The 21,314-nt window shown below is 40.2% G+C and overlaps 3 protein-coding genes across 6 annotated transcripts; all 3 read left to right on the top strand.

Moving 5' to 3' along the window:
* Positions 1–1,475: 1,475 nt before the first annotated feature.
* pimreg (PICALM interacting mitotic regulator) lies at positions 1,476–5,851 on the top strand. Of its 3 annotated transcripts, XM_029519958.1 has the most exons (6): positions 1,476–1,612; positions 2,455–2,784; positions 2,990–3,294; positions 3,421–3,519; positions 4,150–4,188; positions 4,902–5,011. In XM_029519958.1, exons 2-5 carry the CDS (start codon positions 2,476–2,478, stop codon positions 4,178–4,180), a joined length of 744 nt encoding a protein of 247 aa, XP_029375818.1. In that variant the 5' UTR covers positions 1,476–1,612; positions 2,455–2,475; the 3' UTR covers positions 4,181–4,188; positions 4,902–5,011. The 3 variants fall into 3 exon arrangements, with proteins under 3 accessions (XP_029375818.1, XP_029375817.1, XP_029375816.1); XM_029519957.1 differs by lacking the exon at positions 4,150–4,188 and having other exon boundaries at positions 3,424–3,519; positions 4,902–5,851; XM_029519956.1 differs by lacking the exon at positions 4,150–4,188 and having other exon boundaries at positions 4,902–5,851.
* Positions 5,852–6,721: 870 nt separating this feature from the next.
* On the top strand, positions 6,722–13,090 carry cct8 (chaperonin containing TCP1, subunit 8 (theta)). 2 transcript variants are annotated; one of them, XM_029519660.1, is made up of 16 exons: positions 6,722–6,781; positions 7,272–7,362; positions 7,492–7,571; positions 7,676–7,825; positions 7,979–8,159; positions 8,287–8,348; positions 8,429–8,566; positions 8,819–8,997; positions 9,498–9,564; positions 9,657–9,744; positions 9,854–9,969; positions 10,158–10,229; positions 10,381–10,545; positions 11,026–11,145; positions 11,870–12,005; positions 12,800–13,090. In XM_029519660.1, exons 1-15 carry the CDS (start codon positions 6,722–6,724, stop codon positions 11,975–11,977), a joined length of 1,677 nt encoding a protein of 558 aa, XP_029375520.1. In that variant the 3' UTR covers positions 11,978–12,005; positions 12,800–13,090. The 2 variants fall into 2 exon arrangements, with proteins under 2 accessions (XP_029375520.1, XP_029375521.1); XM_029519661.1 differs by lacking the exon at positions 11,870–12,005.
* A 161-nt stretch (positions 13,091–13,251) lies between these two features.
* LOC115054423 (ribosomal protein S6 kinase-related protein-like) lies at positions 13,252–21,273 on the top strand. Its single transcript, XM_029519664.1, has 13 exons — positions 13,252–13,690; positions 14,854–15,144; positions 15,230–15,313; positions 15,650–15,718; positions 16,240–16,309; positions 17,112–17,219; positions 17,871–17,911; positions 18,555–18,582; positions 18,827–18,916; positions 19,078–19,166; positions 19,480–19,590; positions 19,717–19,830; positions 19,939–21,273. The coding sequence occupies exons 1-13, from the start codon at positions 13,661–13,663 to the stop codon at positions 20,173–20,175; spliced, it is 1,362 nt and encodes a 453-aa protein (XP_029375524.1). The 5' UTR covers positions 13,252–13,660; the 3' UTR covers positions 20,176–21,273.
* The last annotated feature ends 41 nt before the right edge of the window (positions 21,274–21,314 follow it).

The following is a 21,314-nucleotide window of genomic DNA, read 5'->3' as shown; positions in this document are numbered from 1 at the left end:
GTTTCAGACAAATCTGTCAAACAGTACCTCAACAGAGTAAACTTGTGTCTAATAAGTGTCCTTTAAGGACTGACTGAGAATGGAAAGCCTGGTTTCAGATTTTCACATTTGTGCTGAACTTTGACTCAACGGTACAATCAAGGCTTGTTAAAAATATGTTATACATTTACTCTTAATGAGACAAAAAGACAGGTCCAAGGGCAAGGGCTAGGTTCAAGGTCTAAACTTTTGTGCTCTTACCAATAAAGGAACACTTAACAGGTTCACATAAAACAGCACAATATCGAAAAGGGACAACAGCATATTTGACAAGAATTCACAGGCTTGATATCTGTGCCAAGCAGTGATAAAATGTATCATATAAATTCAAGATAACTCTCTGAGTCATATCTTTTACTGTAGAAGAAGCTGCTCCATTCTGGATCTTTCACAACTCACAATTTATCTCTGTGTGTTTGGCATTTGTGTGTCCAACATTCATAAAGAAAATGTCCAATTGATCTAACCATAAAATACAAAGTAACAGAGGTTTGTTATGAACCCGTACCTGATTTCAACAAAACAGATGGACATGGCAAACATTTCAAAGCATTGAGTCACGCAAGCATTTCCCATGCAATTCTACAGTGACACCTGCTGGACACAAATAATCTCTTTTCTCGGGTAAATTCATTTTTATGTGTGCTGAGGTGCAGAATGAAAAAAAAAAAAAAAAAAAAAAAGACAAGATTCACTGAGTGTGGCAAAGAACAGATGATCATCAATATTCAGTGGCCTGTTGTCCACGTTCTTTTAGAGTCAACAGGCTGTATAACAGGGCAGATTCCGGTTTATTGATCTTATTATGGTATTTGCAGAGAAATGTCGTAAGCGGAATCAATGCTTTTCATGTTGTTTTAACATCTATGTCGGGCCAAATCAATAAAATTGCATATTATAAACCTCACAAAAAGATTTATTGCTGGAGTGGATGCATTGGAATAAATCTGGAAAGCTGTAACTTATAATACTGTGTTGTGCTCGCTTGTTTTTATCAAAGTTGTGTATTGAACTGAGCTTAAAAAACAGACGTAAATGGTATAATTACTCTGGGGGATTAATCTGCAAAGAGATGTTTTTTGTATTAAAATACACATACACATGCATATACAACTACTCACATTGGAAGGGATTTGATGCCATTTCATGAGCAACTGATATCAATTTTACAGAAAGTGTTTCTGCCTGATTCATGACTCATCACAGACACTAAATTCATACTAGTTTTCCTTCGATGTCTCATTTTCAAATCTGAACTTGCTTCAGCCAGAGACTCTAATGTCTGTGTTTCATCCGTGATTTCAGCGCTTGGTGGTGACGTGACAGAACGTACGCAACGTATTACGTCAGAGGCCGCTGTGCGTGGCGTGCTGACGTCTGAGGGTGCGCGTGCACTCAAGGGTCCACCGCCAAATTTAAACAGAGAAAGAAACGAGGCAGCGGTCACAGAGACAGAGACACATCCACATCGTCTCCACAGACGGCTGGATAACTAGTTTTTGTGTAGTTTTGCAGCTTTTATTCAAGGCAGATTGAAATCAGCCGTTTTGTTCCCGCGTTAGCGCTCATACAGGTAAGCTAACTGCGTTTTTTTCCTCTGCGGGCTGCTCTTTGTTTATGGCCGATAATCACGGTCCTTTTTATTCATGAGGACAGAAGAATCTTTCGCTCTTATTATCATCATCATCATCATCATTATTATTATTATTTTTCTCAATCCTATATTTGGCCTGCACGGTGACCATCGGCCCTCTGGCAGTGTTTTGGTCAAGTTTTAAAAAAGGGCAGGGCAGTGAAAGGAATCAGACCAAACAATAGGCTCTCACTTTCACTAATGCAGTTTACTGTGGCCAGGATCGCTTACTCCTTTAGTTTCATTTTATTTCATCAGCAAGAAGACTATTGTCAATTATTGAGATAAACTAATCAACAACTGTTTTGTTTCTAACTAAATGACCGGATACTGCTGCCTTACTACTTCCACACTATTTCATTTGATCTGTTTCATTACTTACTTCATTCAAATGTTTTGCACTTTTTACCTCTGTGACATGAGCTTAGATAAACAGCTTTTTTCTGTTTTCTGCTTTGCTTTTTGGGGGCTTAGTAATTATTTCATTATCACAAACGCTTTGTATGCAACTGTATATTGTAATTATTTACAGTTGCCATTAACGGCAGTTACTCACATATGAGCTATCTTCTTTAAAATGCAGTACTTCTGGATACTTGATTTGAAAAATTGGATTCCTGTAACTTCTCTAGCTACCATTTGTTAAACTGAGAGATCCATTTATTATTCCATATATATATATACACACACACACACACCTTTGTTTAACGAAAAGCTGTGTGTAACACAGCATATGTTTTCTTATTATTGTAACACATAGTCTGCTGGTTTGCTATTTTCAGGGTCATTTCAGGTCAGTCAGCATGGCGTCTTCAGTAATGGATGGAGTTGGCAAAGCTGTGGTTGGAGTATGGCGGGCACATACAGTCCTGGATGAGTCTGATGGGGCAGATAGCTCCCCAGAGGCCCCAGACCATTTCCGGAAGCTTCGCTCTTCATCTTCACTTAACTCCCTGCGAATGTCTTTGCGCAAGCGGCTCCCACTACGTTCTGTCCAAACCAACTCCCTACCCGAGAACCCAACCCGGGAAACTATGAAGGAGCAACCAAAACCCAACACGGTCCGCAAACTTACTCGCAGGGCTCGGAACTCCATCAGTGAAGTGTGTCAGGTAGGTGAATAGGTATAATTGGTTTCATGCTGTGGAGGTCCACATTGAAGAGCTTTTTTTTTTTTTTGTGCATGAACATCCCATCCCTGGAAATCAATATTCTTTTTCTTCTATAAATATGGACCAACACCAGTAACAGCAATCTGCCATCAACTCGCCTCATTATCCCGTTTTCTTTCTGTGTGTCCCTTTCTTTTTCATCCAGAGGCTGCAAAGGAGCAGAGAGTTTGCCCATGAGGAATGTTTGGTGGCAACCCCAGGAAGAGCATCTGATGGGGAAAAAGCTGGCTCATCAAGTTTTCCCACCCCAAGACGTACACCTGGCCAAGCTGTAACGCCAAGACGCACCCCTAGATCAAAAGCCACACCAGGCCGTACTCCTGGTTCTAGAGGGAGAAGGACTCCTGAAGCTGGTGTTCGGGGAGTGAAAGCAGAAAGAGGCAGGAGACAGCTGGTCCGCATGGCTGCATTACGAAGTCCATTTGCCTCGCCCAACACACAGAAACAGAGGTTGTGAGTCTTTTATTGTTCATACATTATACTGGTGATGGTGTGAGCCAGATCTTTTATTCTTTTGTTGCTTTTGTTTTTGTTGCTGTCCTGTTTCTTGGCTCTAAGTGTTTATCTTTACTATAGCAGGAAGTTTGACAGAGATTTGGAGTGTGTTTCCAGTGGACTCAGGAGGTTCAAACATTTGTCCAAGGCCTTTGATGACATAATTGGCAGAGACGACAGGTAAAGCAATTTAATTCTGAGTTCAGTGCATTCATGACATGAATGTGGTCAAATAAAATATCTGTTCTTTACATTTTTTTTGTAGTTGTTAGTAATACACTTTAGGTAAAGACAGTTTAAATCCTGTTTGGCTGTTTCCATATGTGTTAATTGTTGTGGATTTCTCGATAAGCCACTTGTTTATTTTTGTTGTTGTCGTCCCCCCATTTTTCATACTCACTCTACATAGAGGAGACTGAGTGACACAGCCTCCCTCTGCTCTGTCACAGAGCAGCTTGTTGATCCCCAGACCTCTTTCCCCTCCCCCCACCCACATTCTTCCCGCTTCAGTTTGAAACTGGGTCTGTGCTTCTGGTATTTGGAAAAGGAGGGAGTGAGGGGAGGGGAGGAGAGGATGAGAGGGTGTGGGTCTGGGAACTGTAACCAGATGAAATGACAAAAATGTGTTTGAAAGAGCCTGGAGTATGTTTGCATCACTTCCTGTGATGACTTTCAAAATTTTTAACTATCCAGGACGATGCGCTGAAAAGCAGAAAAGCTCATGGGCAGGGGCCCTTTGAGTGTGAATTACGTGCAGCCAAATGCCTTCCTTGTACACATAGCTCAATTTTGGTTTTCCTCTTACCGCAGGCAGTTCAGCTATTCCCTTATCACGGAGTAGAGAAAAAGGTAAATTCGAGCATGAAAACAAATTCGCCTCTAAACAAAGCTAAGTTGTGAGAGTATAGGGTCTGTTTGTGACTAATGTGACATGAATGTGCATGGCAGAGTCAGACTGCTTTCTGTATTTCAGTGCATGGTTTTTAGTCCTGTTGCAGTGAAAAGCTGATGAATAACCCATGTCCAAGCAAAAGATTCTCTTCTCTTATCAAACTCATATTTCTTTCTTCCTGCTTCCTACTTGTTCTCTATTTCCTGATAAGTTGTGAAATAATTATTGCTCCTCACCAGCATGTCTGCAAGTCTTGGGATATCCCAAAATATAGGAATTATGTAATCCAAAATCCTGACCATATATAGAACTGGTAATACTAAAAGTTACATCGTATCAGAAATCTTATTTCTTTTTTTTTTCTCGATGAATCATTGTCCTCCTGTGTTAGCATTTGCTTTTATTTTATTATGGAATTTTGATAGCAAATTTGTAAAGCAACATTTAAAACACAAAGAAATCAGAAATTTTTCACAGCAGCCAAAGAAAAAGAGAGGAGATGGACACAACAGGATACAATAATTTATATAATTAACAGGACGAAGGACAACTGTTGATGGATCCCGTTTTCCATTTGTCATTGGTATTAAAGCATCTTGAAAACCTGCAAGCACCAGGCCTCCATAGGTCTCTGTAAATTTCTCTGTGCTAACTGGTGTTTTCTTTGTAGAACCACTGTAGGTGGACGTTCTGGAGGACCAGTGATGAGGAAGTTGGACCCCAATGGTAAACTCAGTCGCTCAAACCTCACACGTAGAGCCATGCACCTCTCAAACAGACTTGGAGGTTGGGCCCACACGACTGTGAGCACTATTCGTAAACCCCTCTGATCAATATGCACGTGTCTGTGTAAAATACAGGACCTTTTTATCTACATTTCATATTTATCATTATTAAGGTTTATACATGTAGTATTGTCATACTGGGAGACTGTTACCTGACAACTTGTTTTTCTATCTTTGCTATGGGATTTTAGCAGAAATGTGTGTGTATATATTATATAATTCTCTTGTTTACTCTCAGGTTAGCTAATTGTGGGCAAAATATCCTCATTGTAGTAACCAAAGGGATTTCTTTGTTGCGTATTACTTGTCATAGCTGCTACAACCAAATGTCCTAGTTACATTTTCAAAATACTAATATTTTTATTTGTGTTCACTATCTTTGGAATCTTTTGCTAGTTTCTGAAATCTAATTTTTAAAGCATTTGCTGCATGACACCAAAATTGTATCTGCAGAACTAACACTAAATTTCATGATGGAGGAAATGCATTTTCCTTCACTTTACATGTATGAAATAATGTTACTAATACTTGTTATGCCTTTTTAAAATGTTATTTGAATGAACCATGTTCTAAAGTGTATTTTCTGTGAAAGGGGACTTTTTATATATAGAAATTTGGTTGGGATTTGATGGGAACACTTTCCTGGTGGCCGAAGTTGGCACTTTTGATGACCTGTGGATAATTCATGCATCAATACTGTACACATAAATCATTGGATAATGTTTTGGAAGATGTAATGGTTCATTACCTGAGGACAACTGTGATTGTGCTGAAAAGTCATATCCCTCATCTTCTGCTTAAGTGAGCTGTTGTGTCAAAATGTGAAGGAAAAACCCCGCAATAAAATGTATAAGCTTCACCTCCCCAAAAGTCTGTGTTTTGTTGTTGCAACAGATTTAATCTGGGCTGTTTGTGACACAGTTGCTTGTGTCATTCTCACTAAAATCTCTGCATTGTCTTAAAATTATGAAACTGGCATAATTCTTGTATTTCCATTAATGCCCCAGTCACACCTGGACAATCTCGATAAGTGGTAAATTCACATGTTGACCTCCAATATATAAAAGTGTTCCAGCTCATTGGAAAGGAAAACAAACAGTAGACCTTATTTCAAATTGTTGAATTCAGACTGAAGATAAGTGTCCTTAAAGTGAATGATCCCTTTACCAAAAATTAAGAAACCTTAACTGAATTACCTCAGGAACTGAAAAACATGTTATTTGAAAGGGTAAACTGTCTTTCGCTATAAAATTCAATTTCAGTCACTGGACACATTAGGTACAGCTCGCTGTTATTTGGTTGCTAATACGGTTCTTCTATTGACCTCATAATTGAAGATTGTTCCAACTATCAGATTGGTCAGTATTTGTGCAGGTTTCGATCTAATCCTTTTAAATTAGGAGTTCGTCATCAATTAAAAGGATTTGTTGACGTTTGAAGCTGAAATAAAGCGAAGATGATCTCGGTACATACTTTGTCGATCAGGCCTTTGGACACCTTTGGAAGAATAACTGCTGTCATGTTGGACAACACTGCAGCCTGCAGGTGAAACGCAGGTCTTTCCGCTTGTCCCTTGTCGGTACCCGTCACTGGCTCCACGCCTTGCTGAAGTCGCCCCGCCTCGGTCTCTCCGGCTTTGTACCCAGAGCTGAACCCACGCCGCGGCTACCCTCTCCAGGATCGCCGGGCTGCTAAACGTTAGAAAATGGCTCTCCACGTCCCCAAAGCTCCGGGCTTTGCCCAAATGTTGAAAGATGGCGCCAAGGTGAGAGTCAAATCAGGGTTATACCGCCGTCGCGTCCCTTCCGGTGGATTTATTCTGAGCTAGCATGCTAGTAGCTAGCGTTAGCCTCTGAGTTAGCACGTTCATCCGGCTCATGTGGGGAGACTTCTAGAAAGAAGCCATGCCGCTGGACCCGAGGCTGTTAGCCCGGACCGAGGACGGCTTCTGCCTCGGCCCCTGGCTCTTTTAACATTTCAATATGTTGTTTAAGTAAAGCGGTGTCAGATGGCAGTCACACACAGAAAGCACTTAGATAACTGTCTGAGGACTCCGGTGCTTCCTGTTTTGGGTCACTTTAGGCTTCCACTCGACTTGTTTCGTGTGGAAGCCTAAATGTGTCGTTTGCACATGCTTTTGTCCACACGGACTCCCTGACACACCCATTCTGTGTTCATTTATCACCGCACCAATAGCTGCTTCTGTGACTTGTGCTGAGACATGATGCTGATGGTTTTGTTTTTTGTCTGTGCAGCATTATTCAGGGCTGGAAGAGGCAGTCTTCCGTAACATCAGAGCCTGTAAGGAGCTGTCTCAGACCACACGCACTGCCTATGGGCCAAACGGTGAGCACCCTCCTCCAGTCATAACATAAATGTTTGTATTAAGTTTCTCTGTGCCCTGCTTTCTCCAAACAAAGACTGAAACACTATTATGGCTTAGTTACATTGCTGTTCTGCATCGTCATCCTTTAGGTATGAACAAAATGGTCATCAACCACTTGGAGAAGCTGTTTGTCACCAATGATGCTGCAACAATTCTCAGAGAGCTTGAGGTGAGGAGAAACAAGTTTTTTTCTCCAGCATATTGCATATGGAAATCATTTACGAGTTAGGTTTATTTAAATGTTTTCCTTCTTGAATCTTTATTATGGAACAGGTGCAGCATCCAGCAGCCAAAATGATTGTGATGGCGTCCCACATGCAAGAGCAGGAGGTTGGAGATGGCACAAACTTCGTCCTGGTGTTTGCTGGGGCGCTGCTGGAGCTGGCTGAAGAGCTGCTCAGAATGGGCCTGTCTGTGTCAGAGGTAGCCAATGAAGTTCACCACATGCTTTATGTTGTGTAGACATTGTAATGATATAACGGCAAGGTCAGAAATATTTCCTGTAAATTTCAGAACTCCTTCATGACTTCAGAGATGATGACATTCTGCTAAAATGTAAATGTATCTATCGCACAGGTGATTGATGGCTATGAGATGGCATGTCGGAAAACTCTAGAGATCCTCCCAGAATGTGTTTGTTCCTCAGCCAAGAACCTCCATGATGTTAAAGAGGCCACATCTCTGATCCGTACATCTGTCATGAGTAAACAGTATGGCAGTGAAGACTTCCTTGCCAGCCTGATCGCACAGGCTTGTGGTGAGTCAGCCATGCAGACTACCAAAACAAGACTGGAGCTGTCAACTCTCAGATAATTCACAGTCACAGTGACAATATTAACTATGTATTTCTTCTACGATATCTTCTCTGCTGTTTTGTGCTGCAGTGTCCATCTTTCCAGACTCTGGCAATTTCAATGTTGATAACGTCAGAGTATGCAAGATTCTGGTAAGTAGCTTTATCCCATTTTACGCATTTCTTTTTTCATTTGTTGTTGGCATCTAAGATAATGTCTGTGGTGTTTTCAGGGTTGTGGTGTGTTGGCATCCTCCATGCTACATGGCATGGTTTTTAAGAAGGAGGCTGAGGGAGATATCACATCTGTGAAGGATGCAAAGGTTGCAGTCTTCTCCTGCCCCTTTGACTGCACGGTGACAGAGACCAAGGTAATAAATAATGAAACAATTAAGTATCTCGAGTTCTCCTGAAAAGTCTCACCAACACAAGCCAAACAGTAATGAAATAGCTCTACTATTCTGTAGTATTCTGGCCATTTTGGTCATTTTAAAATACATGCAAAAGTTTCATGTGCCTAACCTCCCCAAAAAGTAGTGTTTTGTTTTTTTTTGTTTGTTTGTTTTTTTGCTTTTGTGAAGCTGAAGCTGATGCCACTGACAGGGTTCTTCTCTGTCTCACAGGGTACAGTGCTGATAAATAGTGCACAAGAGCTCATGGACTTCAGTAAGGGAGAGGAGAATTTGATGGAGGCTCAGGTGAAAGCCATCAAGGAGGCTGGTGCCAATGTCGTGGTAACTGGGGGGAAAGTGGCCGACATGGCACTACACTACGCCAACAAGTACAACCTCATGGTCGTGAGGTAAGACCTACAAGACGTCTGGTAATCCCAGGCAGTATAAATTACCAGGTGATACAACTAAATGGGCAGCAGAGGGATGCCAGAGCTATTGGCAGTGTTATTGGAAAGTGGCTTGAACATTAGTCTCAACCCTGTCACAGACTTCAGTTTAGAACAGGAGATCTATGTCAAAAGATCAATTGATATTGGATGAAAGAGAAATTTCAGTATTCAAAATACGTAAGGTTTTTTTTTTTTTTTGGCCTAATGCAGCAAAAATATATAATTTCTTAATTTGTCTAGTAGATATTTGTTTAATCTTTTACAACTGAGTAGTGATTCATTTCTTTGTCCACATATTTTTTTGTTTGGTTTTGTTTGTTCTTTCTATCAATCTGTAATTTTATAATCACTGACAAAGGTCACATTGATGGCATAGGTTTGTTATGTTAGTGGTATAAAAGTCGTAATGGTATAGTGTGTTTTATCACAGCGAAGTAATCCTCCTTTTTCCCTGACAGGCTTAACTCCAAGTGGGACCTCAGGAGGTTATGTAAAACTGTAGGAGCTGTAGCACTGCCCAGGATGGTGAGTCCAGTTATGTGTTATTCAGTTCACGTTTTAACCACAATGATGCAGAGCATTACATCACTTACAATAACTCACTTGTGTTTTCTTAGACGGCTCCAACTCCTGAGGAGATGGGTCACTGTGACAGCGTGTACCTGACAGAAGTGGGAGACACCCAGGTGGTGGTCTTCAAACATGGTAAATTACTTGTGCTCAGGTTTTTTTAGTCTTCTGTTTTAACCTGATTGGATTTTTTGCCACGAGTTCTAAGCTTGACATTTTGTTGGATCTTGGATGTTTCAAACAGAGAAAGAAGACAGTGCCATCTCAACGGTGGTGATCAGAGGCTCCACTGACAACCTGTTGGATGATATTGAGAGGGCTGTAGATGATGGTGTCAACACCTTCAAGGTTCTGGTCCGGGTAAGTCAGTCACTCCCACACAATCGACCACGGCTGCTACTGACCGTACATCTTTCAAATGTTCTAATCATTTTCTAGTTAACAAGAGCTGTTGATAGTAAAGTCAGTGGTACTCATAATGAAGAAGAATAACAATGACAAAGATAGGGGTTGGAATTCAAATAATTTTTACCATTAACTGTCCCCAGGACAAGCGTCTGGTACCTGGAGCAGGAGCCACTGAGATTGAGCTTGCCAAACAGATCACATCATATGGAGAGGTATGTGGATTTAAATATGTGGGCTAAAACAGAGCAGCTTCAGACCAATGCCTCTCCTGCCCTGTTCTCTTTGCCCCTTTTGTCTTAATTAGATTACTGGCTGATAAATTGCAGAAGAATAACTTGTTATCCCCCCTCACCTTCTCTGCAGTCCTGCCCTGGTCTGGAGCAGTACGCCATTAAAAAGTTTGCTGAAGCTTTTGAGGCATTGCCACGAGCACTGGCTGAGAACTCTGGTGTTAAGGGGAGTGAGCTCATCTCTAAACTCTACTCTGCACATCATGAAGGAAAGAAAAACTTCGGCTTTGACATTGAGGTGTGTATGTGAACTGAAGAATACCTGTATGACTTGATTATGGTTTATTTAAAAATTATGTTTAGAATTCAGCACTTATTAGTCCCTCTGATTGTTTGATCGTCATCTGGTTCAGATCCAGCATTGGTTCATGTGGCTGTCATACTTATTTTTCCTATGTAAACAGTCTGTTATTAATTTTACTTATCAAATTTGTCATAATTTTCCTTTTTGAAACAATATATTTGTTAGTTCTTCAAGTTGTTTCTGACATCAATTATTTACTAAATGTGTCTTCATATCAGATTTGATCACATTACAATTTTAAAAACCCTGTCAAACATTTATCTGTTAATATTACCCATCTGTAGAAAATCACAGTACAATGTTTCTGGCTATTTTCTGAATGCAGAGCAAACCATTGTATTTGTTTTTGAATGTGTTAAACTCGTATGTGTTTGGCTATGATAACTAATGGCGTGGATGTGATGTTGTCTTTAGGGAGACGGCCCTGCAGTCAAAGATATGATGGAAGCTGGTATTCTGGAGCCTTACATGGTCAAACACTGGGGCATCAAACTGGCCACCAATGCTGCTATCACAGTACTTAGAGTTGACCAGGTGTGTACACAAATACTCATAACAAAACAAAGGGAGCCACAAAGTAAAAACCTATATGCTGCTTTGTGTTAATATCTTAAGACCGAAAGAAAGAAACTTGTCACAAAGTGCAAAGTCAGACTTAGTCATTAATGGTGTTTTGACAACATTGGAAATTACTTTTACTTTTATACTTAACAAACAGAAAGATATAAACTATTGCCTCAACCTGCTGACAGTCATGACGGTGCACTACATTTTGTTACTTTTTTGAATCTAATATCATTAGGGTTTTAATTTATCATCTTCTGCAGTACAGATGAGTGTCAGGTGCAACACATTGGTTTCAACAGGTGCCCTTTCTTTATATTCAACATAAATTTTTGTAACTTTTAAAGAACAATTCTGTCCAATAGCTGTCTTTGGGTTTAATTCAGTTTAATTATCACCTTTAACCAGGGTAGATCACCATGGTAACATATGCTGCACAGTTAACCTGTTAAACTCAGAGGATCAGGATCAAACCCTGAAAACAGCCTGACCATATACTGTCAGGTCACGTTAACAACTGAGTTATCATTCCTATGGGACCTAGCAGGGACAAAAAGGGTTTACATCAAAGTGATAAAAAAGAAAATAATAGACGTAAACACAACGGAATGACTTTTTATTCAGCAGGATCCATGTTCATGAGTGAGTATTTCCAGATATAAAGTCAGTGTATGTGTACATGTATACGATCCAGATCATCATGGCTAAGGCTGCAGGGGGACCCAAGGCTCCCAAGCAGAGAGGCCATTGGGACAAGGACGGTTGGGATGAAGAGCCTGATCATTTTGACACTCATCATTAGAAGGCATACATACACACAACCACCATCAGTAGGTCCTGGAATGTGCGTGTGTGTTTTTAACGTAAAACTCACACTGATGTGCTCCATCACTCACGGGCCATTGAGTGATGTGTGTTCCCTTGCCTGTCACTGCTAACACTGATACATTAGTGCTGGGTGTGATACAGACCTTGATGCAGAGAAATGTATTGCTGATTCGGCCATTTCACTGGTATTTTTGATAACGCCAGGTGTGCCACTGACAGCAGACTAAACCTGCACCGAAAGGGTAGTTTGCTGTGCTTGCATGCTGCACGAACTCTTCTTTGCAGACATTTTCAGATTGCATGTCGCATAAATTTAAAATGTATGACCAGGTAGGTGTGTGATTTCTTCAGGAGAAAACCTTTTCACCTGTCCTTTGTATTTGTTTTTAAAGCATTCATTGCTTGTTCGTAGTTTTTGTCACACTTTTCTCTTGCAACATCCATATTATGCCCATTCATGGCATATCTAATATTGCACAATTTAATAGTGGATGGATGACAGCAAGGCATAGCTGATTGTGGGCACCAGTTGGTTGCATCTATTCAACTGTGATGTGGCCATTATTTTAAGAACAAGAGCCCAAAAAGTCAACAATTCTCCTAAAACTGCGACAATTATACAGTTACCACTGTATTTTTAGTTTTCTATCTCTCTGATGCCAAGTACTGTCTAACAAATTTTCTTCATAGTCAGAGTTTATAACGTTGTGGCCCGCCTCAGAGCTCACAGCCCACTGCTTGGATTTCAGTGCTTAGCAGACAAGGATTAAATGACTGCTGTGTTTTCCCCTTGCAGATCATCATGGCAAAACCAGCAGGGGGACCTAAACCTCCCCAGGGCAAGAAGGACTTCGACGAGGATGATTGAATGTGATGCTGTCCAAATGATGCTCCTATAAACCCGAACACCCCTACATGAACATACAAAGCCCTTTTCTTATCCTTTATTTAAAGCTCAACAGTTTGGTTTCTTTTGTAGAAATTACCATTCATACAGTGGTAAACAAAATATGTGAAAGTAAAATGTTTGGATAGCATTGTTTGCTTTTTATGTTCTAAGTCCCAAATAAAAGGCACTTGCGCTGTCGCATCTCATCTTGTATTGATTTACTTTAAATGGTTACTTGTTTATTCCTCAGTATTATCAATTCCATGTCACTTTTCTCCAGCTGAAAGTCCATTGATTCAGCTGCTGGGTCCCACAGCCATGCTGCCGGGTCTTGACATGTTGGGCAGCAGAAATTATGCATGCATTGTTTTATTTTTAGAAGCAGGGAGCTGAGAGGTCTATTGAAGATGTGTCATTACATCATTATACAACATGTGGCATATTGATGTTTTATTGAAGCCTGCACTTTTTTGTTTCTCTAAAAAAAAACAAAAAAAAAAAACTGATATAAGATGGAATAATGATAATAAAAAAACAAAGCTTCTTTGCAGTCTGCAGCTCTGGTGCACAGACGGGGGGGTGCAGTCTCATTGGACGGCGCAGATGTGGGCGGATTTGCTCTGACGCTGCCCACCGCCGGGATTAACCTGTTTTTATGTCGCCATAGCTATCGCTTAAAGCGGATGCTAGCTCGTTGGTACACGGTGCTTGATACCTCCGTGCCGTGGATGAGGAGCCCGGTGCAGCTGTCGGTGTCCTGTCCGCCTAATGGGGGCCGACGGCAGCAAGAGCAGGAAGGTGAGCGGGCCGACGCACGTCGGGGGTGGGGGGGGGGTTCCTTGTTTCCATGGCGACGATGGAAATCCGGGGCGTCTGTTTTAAAATTGTGTTTTGTTTTGTTTTTTTCCTTCAATTATTGCTGTAAAATGGAAAATGAGCTGCGCAGTCATCGATGCATCCTTGTCGTTAACATAACGTCAGCTTTTCCCTGAAATATATCGGCTATATATGTATATTTTACTTTTAACGCTGTTATTTTGAAGATAAAGTCGCCGCGCTTCCGGTGTTGATGTGTGATAATCCAAAGGTGATTGAAATGAGGTAGATCCTGACACCGGTGGTCCTGTCAGCTGTCAGAGCATGTCTCCCTGATGTAACTTCATTCTGCTGGATGACTATAGATGAGTATATGTGTCCTCTCATTCTGCTAACTGCATCCTGCATGGCTGACTGCACACATCCTGCTCCACAGAGCATCAGACCTGAGGCCTCAGGGTGAACAGGGCTTGTGTACTGCCATGCATTTTTTTTTATTTTCTATTCTTGAATCAAAAATGAGAACAGTAGCAGTTAAATCCAGCCAATCTGTTGGTCACTGAGCACCACTGATGCTTTTTGAATGGGTTTGCTCAAAGTATTTAAGATTTTGCATATTATCACAAAAATAATACAGGTTACAATGCCAACAGCAGACTTTTCTGAATTTTAATTTAAACAAGACCCTCAAAAAAGAAAATACGCCAGTCAGTGTGTATCACTAATAGATATAATAGCTGCTTTACATATGTGTCAATGAGTCTGATCGTTTTGCTGACTTAGGTTTATGGTAGCATAATGTGGTGTTTAGTTTAATTTTATTTCTTACCCCTGCAGTCTAACTGTTTAGAATTTCATAAAGCAATGCCTAGGAGAATTTCCCTGGATAAATTGTGCATAGATTTATTTAAAACTTTCTCACACTCACGCTATTTTATTTCTATTTTAGAATAGAAACCCAATAGACCGTGGAAAAATTCATATTCTTAGACTGAAAATCCAAGAGTTGACCCAGTAAGATCTTGAAAGTATTCTTAAAAAAAAAAAAATAGTCCACACTTTTATTAGGTGCATTTTTCTTACTACACCTGCAGCAGTATTTACCAAACTGTCATGTGTTTTGCTTTCTTATTCCCCCTATACAGAGGCCCAACGAAGGGCAGGAGAATGAGCACTTGCCCTCTGGATGGCGTGGCTTCCTCTCAAGCATGGGCCTGTCAATCCCAGCAGGCCTCTGTCGCCTGGCCCCACCTGGCCTGCGCTTGGGCCAGCGTCGTATGCTCCGAGGCAAGACCCCTGACATCCCAGAACACGTCCTGAGGTTGGCAGGAGTTGGGCCAGGCAAACTGAGAGCAGAATGGAGCCTCCCAGGGTTTATTACCATGTTCCTTCCTGAATTCCCCCACAGAACTGTGCCTAGGCATGAACACTTTCAGGTAGGGTTCAAATAGACACCAATAATGTGTTAAGATTGATGGGGCTGGATATATAAGTAATTTATTGTGTTTTTCAATCCACCAGGTGTTAGGTTACATCGCCAAAGGTTCATTTGGACCCATTCTGAAAGTGAAGGACAAAGCCAAACAGAAAACTTATGCTGTCAAAGTGAGTCTTCTGTGTGTCTTCAGTTATCAAAGCTATAAATAGATAGCAACTGTATTAATTCATGAAAATGGCATGTGTAAATTCAGTACTTCAATTATTTTGTTATGACATTGTGCTGACTATGATTTTCTCAAAGTGAAACAGAAACATCTTTTTAATTGTTATAAAATTACTTTAAATCAAGACTATCCATTTTACATGCAGTCATTAAAGCCTCTAGCATGCACCGCTTGTTGTAATAATTTTGAATTTATAAATATTTTTGTGCACATTATGTCAGTCCTGTGTGAGTCTTGTGTAGTGTTATTTTATGTCAGTGTTTTTGTTTGTCAACAGGTTATACCTAAATCTGAGATTCTGAGACTTGGGGTGTTGGAGCAGTCAAAAGAAGAAGTAATAGTCCAGGTAAATACCAAGAACAGATGTAGGAATCATGGAATACTATGTTTCCGATGTTTCCGACACAAGTCTTGACTTGTTGATTTCATTTCACAAATAGTATTAACACCCAAGTTCGTCAATATATTCATTCATCAATAAGTAAAATGTATTAGTGTCAAATGTAAAAAGACATAATATACAACCATTCATAAGAGACTTGAGATATTTTTTAATCAAGACTGTAATGTGGTTAAAAGTAATTTATCATTATCATTATTGTTATTCAGAGTAGTCACAATTGTATAAGGAGAAATGTACATAAACGTCTGATCTCCTATATAACTCAATATAGATGGTATAAAAATAGTTGAGACGGAGTATAAAATATGTCATTATTCAGATCATTCATTATTATATATTTCTGAGTAATACTTAGGTGTCAGATCTCAGAAAGTTGTACTCAATGAAGAAGAAATTATGTATTTCTTTGTAATCGATGGCCACAAGTGAGATTTTCCAGGTTGACCTTTGACCTTTGCCTGCAGCGTCAGGTTCACCACCCATTTGTCCATGACCTCCAGGACTGCTGGCAGACACAGCGCCACCTCTACATTAGTGAGTCAGACAAAGACCAGTGACTCAGTCCAACCCAGATCCACTATCCAAATCCCCCCGCTCCACTCGTTTTCACCTCAACACTGCTAGTTTTGTCCAGGATCTCCCCGAAATCCTCAACCCAACATCTAACACAGTGACCAAAATACGAACGAGCACATTGACAGGTCTTTTTATTCTCTGTGTTTGGTTTGCTAAGCGCCTTGAAACACAAACTTTTGCAAACTCCCACAAATCTGCAACCCCAAACTTCCACTGCCTGTGCATCCTGTAGTTGCTTTGACCCTTTTTCCTTCTCAGAGCATTTACCCTTTTTTTCCAGATCACTCAATGACTCAGAAACTGTGACCCACTTTGTTTGCCTCCCCACCCCTTGTGAACAGAACGCACATTAGCCCAGGGAACAGATGCTGAACGTCGCTGCAGCTCAACAAGAATACACGTGTCACATCTAACAGGACAATGCTGCTCACCACTGAATCACATCTTTGCAGTCTTAAATATAGCTTTGGAGCATAACCATTGCTGAACATTTCCCTTTCTACTCATGTGTAACAGCAAACAAAAACATTATTATGTCCAGTTAGACAATGGATATTCCAGACACAATGATCTATAGACTTTTGTACCTCTGAGTCCATTTTTATCTTAATTTTTATTTTTGTTTTACCTCACCCTCACTTCCAGACTACACTCCTTTTTCCTATTTTTGTCATCATTGTGTGTTCCACATCCTTTCTCTACCCCTCTATTCCGCACATCACGCCACAGACATGCTTTAATGCTGCCTCTACTCCTTCAGTGTGCGACTACTGCAGCACGGGAGACCTCTACACATACTGGCAGATGATTGGTCACTTCACAGAGGACACAGTACGAGTGTTTGCCGCCGAGTTGGGATGTGCGCTTGGTGAGTACTCTCCAAAGAAAACAGGAGAAATACTTCAATCTGCTTATGTACACTGGAAATAATAAGTGAAGCTTTTTAAATCTTCATTAGTCCAGAGTCACACAAACTGTCTATAAACTGTCTATAAACCGAAAAGTCGGCATCAAGCAAAGATGACTCAGAATTATCAAACCATCAAAAATAACATGGCTGCATCCTTGCAGTTTTCAAAAGAGCACCATCACAATCTGGTACAGTAAGTGCTGGATACAAGTGCAATCATCAGCTACTGGAGGTGCTTCTTTGAGGTTCTCGCTGCCAAAGGAAATTCAACAACTGCGTAAATTCAAAGGTTTCTCCTACTTTTCCCACTGTGAATGTTAAATAAGTGTGTTCAATAGGTCACACATGATCAGAATTACTTAAGTACACTGTTTTTATTTACACTTGAGATTTAGAGAAAGATCAAATTGTATGTAATGCAGAAAACCATGTGGTTCACATACTTTCTCTTGCTACTGATTTATATACCTCAGTTTTATCCTCCAACAAAAAAAGTGATCAGACTTGTCTGCATGAAATGTTCATAGCTATTCCTGAGAGGATTATCCACAGCAACCACAGTTTTTGTAAGTGATTGAGTCAAAGCATTTTTTTTCTGTCTTTTCACAGGCTTTCTGCATGATTTTGGAATCATCCATAGAGATGTGAAGGTAGTTTACAACCAAAATAACAAAGTATTTATTCCGTTATTCAGATACAGTGAACAAATAAAGCAAATAAATGTATTTCTATATAAAAAGATAGATAGCATTGGTTCTTGCTTATCAGTTTTTCTCTTGGTCATGTCAAACAAGTCGGGCATGAGATAAAAAACAAAAACATTAGCATGACACAAAACCGAGAACAAAACATCACTGACATTAGATTTCACATACACACTTCTAGCTTCAGGTAACACGTTTATGTGTAAAATTTCAAATAAATTCAGATCCAGTTAGAGCAAGAAATAAATGGAATTTCTGTTTTAATCTGATTAAAACATTTCTTCACAATTCCATCGCTATTGAACTGCATCACTACAATTAAAGTAAAAGGCATAACATGTTTTACTGATCAGCCATTTGCAGTTGTTGTGGTTAAAGTTGCATTTAGTTATAGTTGGTTGAACATGCTACAGTTGATTCATTATAACTTTTCACATTTGCACTGTTACAATATCATTCCATTCAGTTCCAAGGAGAATAAGAAACTGCCAAGGAGATTCATTTTTTTTTTTTTAAAGAGTTAATGGTGTTCATTTAGTGGTGAATGTGGATGGATGTCTAATTTTCTGTTTTCGGCACGTCTGTGTAGATGGAGAATATCCTGCTTACAGACAATGGTGAGTAAAAACCAGATGACAGCAGCAAAGCTCCTCTAGTGGCAATAAGCACTGAACCTTCAATGTTTGGCAACAGTCTGTTGGCACCATCCTGCATCAAATTGTACACTTGAAATGGTATACTAAGGAAATAAGATAATGACAGGAATAGATATTTCACAACAGCAATAATTGGCTCAATAAGAAGAATCTGAATTTAGAGCCTTGTGTCAGATGTTCATATTGATGTTGAGGTCTGTTCTAGGTCACCTCCGCCTAGCTGACTTCGGTTTGTCCCGACGCCTGGAGAGAGGAGGGCGAGCATTTACTATTTGTGGAACTATCCAGTATATGGGTAAGAAGACAATGAATCCACCTCTGTAGTTAATTCCTGCCAGAGACACATTCATAAAATAACACTTCGTGCATTTTTAATATATTACTCTCAAACGTGAATTTATGAATGTACAAATATATAATAAATGCAGCAATGTGAATGTACTCTCTGCTCTGCAGCACCAGAGGTGCTGAGTGGCGGACCCTATAACCATGCAGCTGATTGGTGGTCACTGGGAATTCTGCTTTTCTCATTGGTCACAGGGAAGGTGAGCTGTTGTTGCCTGTAGGCTGAGTCTGTCTTGCATGCTAAGATGATGGCATTACTCTTCCAGGGACATAGCTGAGCTTGAATTTAGCTGTAACATATTAACTGTGTAAAATGCATCAGCTGCTTGGTTTAAAAGGTAATTTTACATGTTTCTGGATATTACACTGTATGAATCAGTTCTGAGAAAACACAACATCATTATAGACAGTCATCTAAATTTGTTATCGTTATATTTTGCCATGTTAAAGTGGACCTTCTGTCAAATGAACACCCTAAATCACTCTTTTTAATGTCGCTCAAACTCTTCTCAGTTCCCTGTGCCTCCAGAACAAGACCACTGCAGCATGCTGAGGAAAGTGAGGGGTTTTCCCTATGAAATGCCCCTTCATTTCAGCCCCCCATTTGCCTTGCTAATAACTGAGGTAATTGTATTCAGTTTGCTCCAAAATACTCAAATCTGCACTTGTTACCATTTGACTACATACGCCAGGATCTAGATTTGGCTTTTCTGATGTCACATTATAACTTATATCTGTTTGTCTGTTCAGCTTTTGTGCAAGACTCCCTCCCGCCGCCTGAGGACCCTTGACCGTTTCAAACGCCAAACCTTCTTTCATGGAACAACTTTTGACCTCATTCTGCTGCAGCGTCAGCCTCTGGAGGTAACTGACTAATGTCTGGATGTAGTCAGTTCACACATGAGTGAGATTGTCGAAGAAACATTCAATGTGCAATCAAAGTTAAGAGGTTTTCCTTGCATCACCCACCAGGTAATCCTTGAACTGAGAGAGAGACCGGACCGAGCTGCCAAAGCTCGACGAGGACTCACTTTGTCTCTGCAGCCTCTTAAAGGCTTCGACTATGACTCACTGCTCAGCCCTCCAGCCACACCAGACACACAGTTAGATGCCGACACAGAAAGTCACACAGCTGCACCACTACCGGGCCCGGCACTCCCACTGCAGCCTGCGTATGAGAAAGTTCCACACAGAGAGGTGTTTGTGTGATGGATTTGAGTTTACAGTATGCAAACACACTAAAGGTAAAGGCCTACATTTATGTACTTATGCACACTTATTCACCGTTACACACAGTTGTGGTGCGCCTTGTAAAATGTCTTATGGAGCGAAGGCCAAAATAGCTCATCAGGATTTTCTTAGTTATGTAGTTTAGAAGTGAAACTTTGAGTTGACTACAAATATCAGCACTCCACCAGTGTCCACCTTTTTTTCATGTTTCTATTTGTTTGCCTTTCTCCAATGAGCACCTTTTCAACCCAAACGTATTTGTTCAGCTGCTGTGCAAGAAAGGCTGCACTATTGTCCATCTACTTCAGTTCTGTAGTGACTGGTCAGGGTTTCCCTGCTAGTACATAATGCATGGTTGAAGACAGTGCACCACATTCCTTTTTTTCCTTCATTTTGTGAACTTAAGTACACATTCAACCAAAATCGTTCAACAAGTTGAGTTTGTTTCGAACAGTTTACGTGGACAGAAGAAACTCACTCAACAGAGGATTATTAGCCATCCTTTAGTCATGCTACGTCATTATCTTTCCTAAAGTTTAATTTTATTGCCTAAACTCTGTTGCAATGTAAAAATCTTTCAAGCATCACAACATCAAATCCAAATGTGTACACATTCAATGTTTACTTTATTATTTAAAGTCTGTAACTCAGGGGAGCCGTTTTCTCTATCTCAGCCTCGATTTAGATTCCTAGATTTCTGCAGAGATCTGAGCTGAAACTGGTTTTAATGAACAGTGTTGTTTGTCTCCAGTTAACATTTTGATACATGATGATGATGATAGATACAAGGTTGTTGTAAGTTTTTTTTTTCTTTGCCCAAGACTACCCCAGCCAGTAATCAGACCTTCAAGCACTTCAGATTCTGATTTTGTAAAATATGCCCTGATGTATACCCAGAATGCCTCACGTCTGAGCTTGCTTTTTTTTTCCTTCACAGAAATGTTTATTTATAAATTCATCCTTAAAAAATGTATACAAATATTTTGGATGCTATTTGATGTTCTATGTTATCTTACGATGTATTTTTGTAATTACCATGTAGCACGGGTGGATTATTAAATTCTTACTTTACAGTGATCTGCTTATTTTGTCTGCATTTCAGTGTGTGAGGTGTGAGG

Source organism: Echeneis naucrates, chromosome 14, assembly GCF_900963305.1.
Source record: "Echeneis naucrates chromosome 14, fEcheNa1.1, whole genome shotgun sequence".
NCBI classification, from domain to species: Eukaryota; Metazoa; Chordata; class Actinopteri; order Carangiformes; family Echeneidae; genus Echeneis; species Echeneis naucrates.
The sequence above is the reverse complement of the archived record's forward strand: the minus strand, read 5'-3'. Positions and strand labels throughout refer to the sequence as shown.

Coding starts and splice junctions, on each gene's coding strand:
- pimreg (XM_029519956.1), top strand. CDS start 2,476: ATGGCGTCTTCAGTAATGGATGGAGTTGGCAAAGCTGTGGTTGGAGTA. Junction 2,785..2,989: donor CCATCAGTGAAGTGTGTCAG/GTAGGTGAATAG, acceptor TTTTTCATCCAG/AGGCTGCAAAGGAGCAGAGA. Junction 3,295..3,420: donor CCCAACACACAGAAACAGAG/GTTGTGAGTCTT, acceptor TCTTTACTATAG/CAGGAAGTTTGACAGAGATT.
- cct8 (XM_029519660.1), top strand. CDS start 6,722: ATGGCTCTCCACGTCCCCAAAGCTCCGGGCTTTGCCCAAATGTTGAAA. Junction 7,826..7,978: donor TGGGCCTGTCTGTGTCAGAG/GTAGCCAATGAA, acceptor TCTATCGCACAG/GTGATTGATGGCTATGAGAT. Junction 10,230..10,380: donor AGATCACATCATATGGAGAG/GTATGTGGATTT, acceptor CCTTCTCTGCAG/TCCTGCCCTGGTCTGGAGCA.
- LOC115054423 (XM_029519664.1), top strand. CDS start 13,661: ATGGGGGCCGACGGCAGCAAGAGCAGGAAG. Junction 18,583..18,826: donor TATCCTGCTTACAGACAATG/GTGAGTAAAAAC, acceptor GGTCTGTTCTAG/GTCACCTCCGCCTAGCTGAC. Junction 19,591..19,716: donor TTGCCTTGCTAATAACTGAG/GTAATTGTATTC, acceptor TTGTCTGTTCAG/CTTTTGTGCAAGACTCCCTC.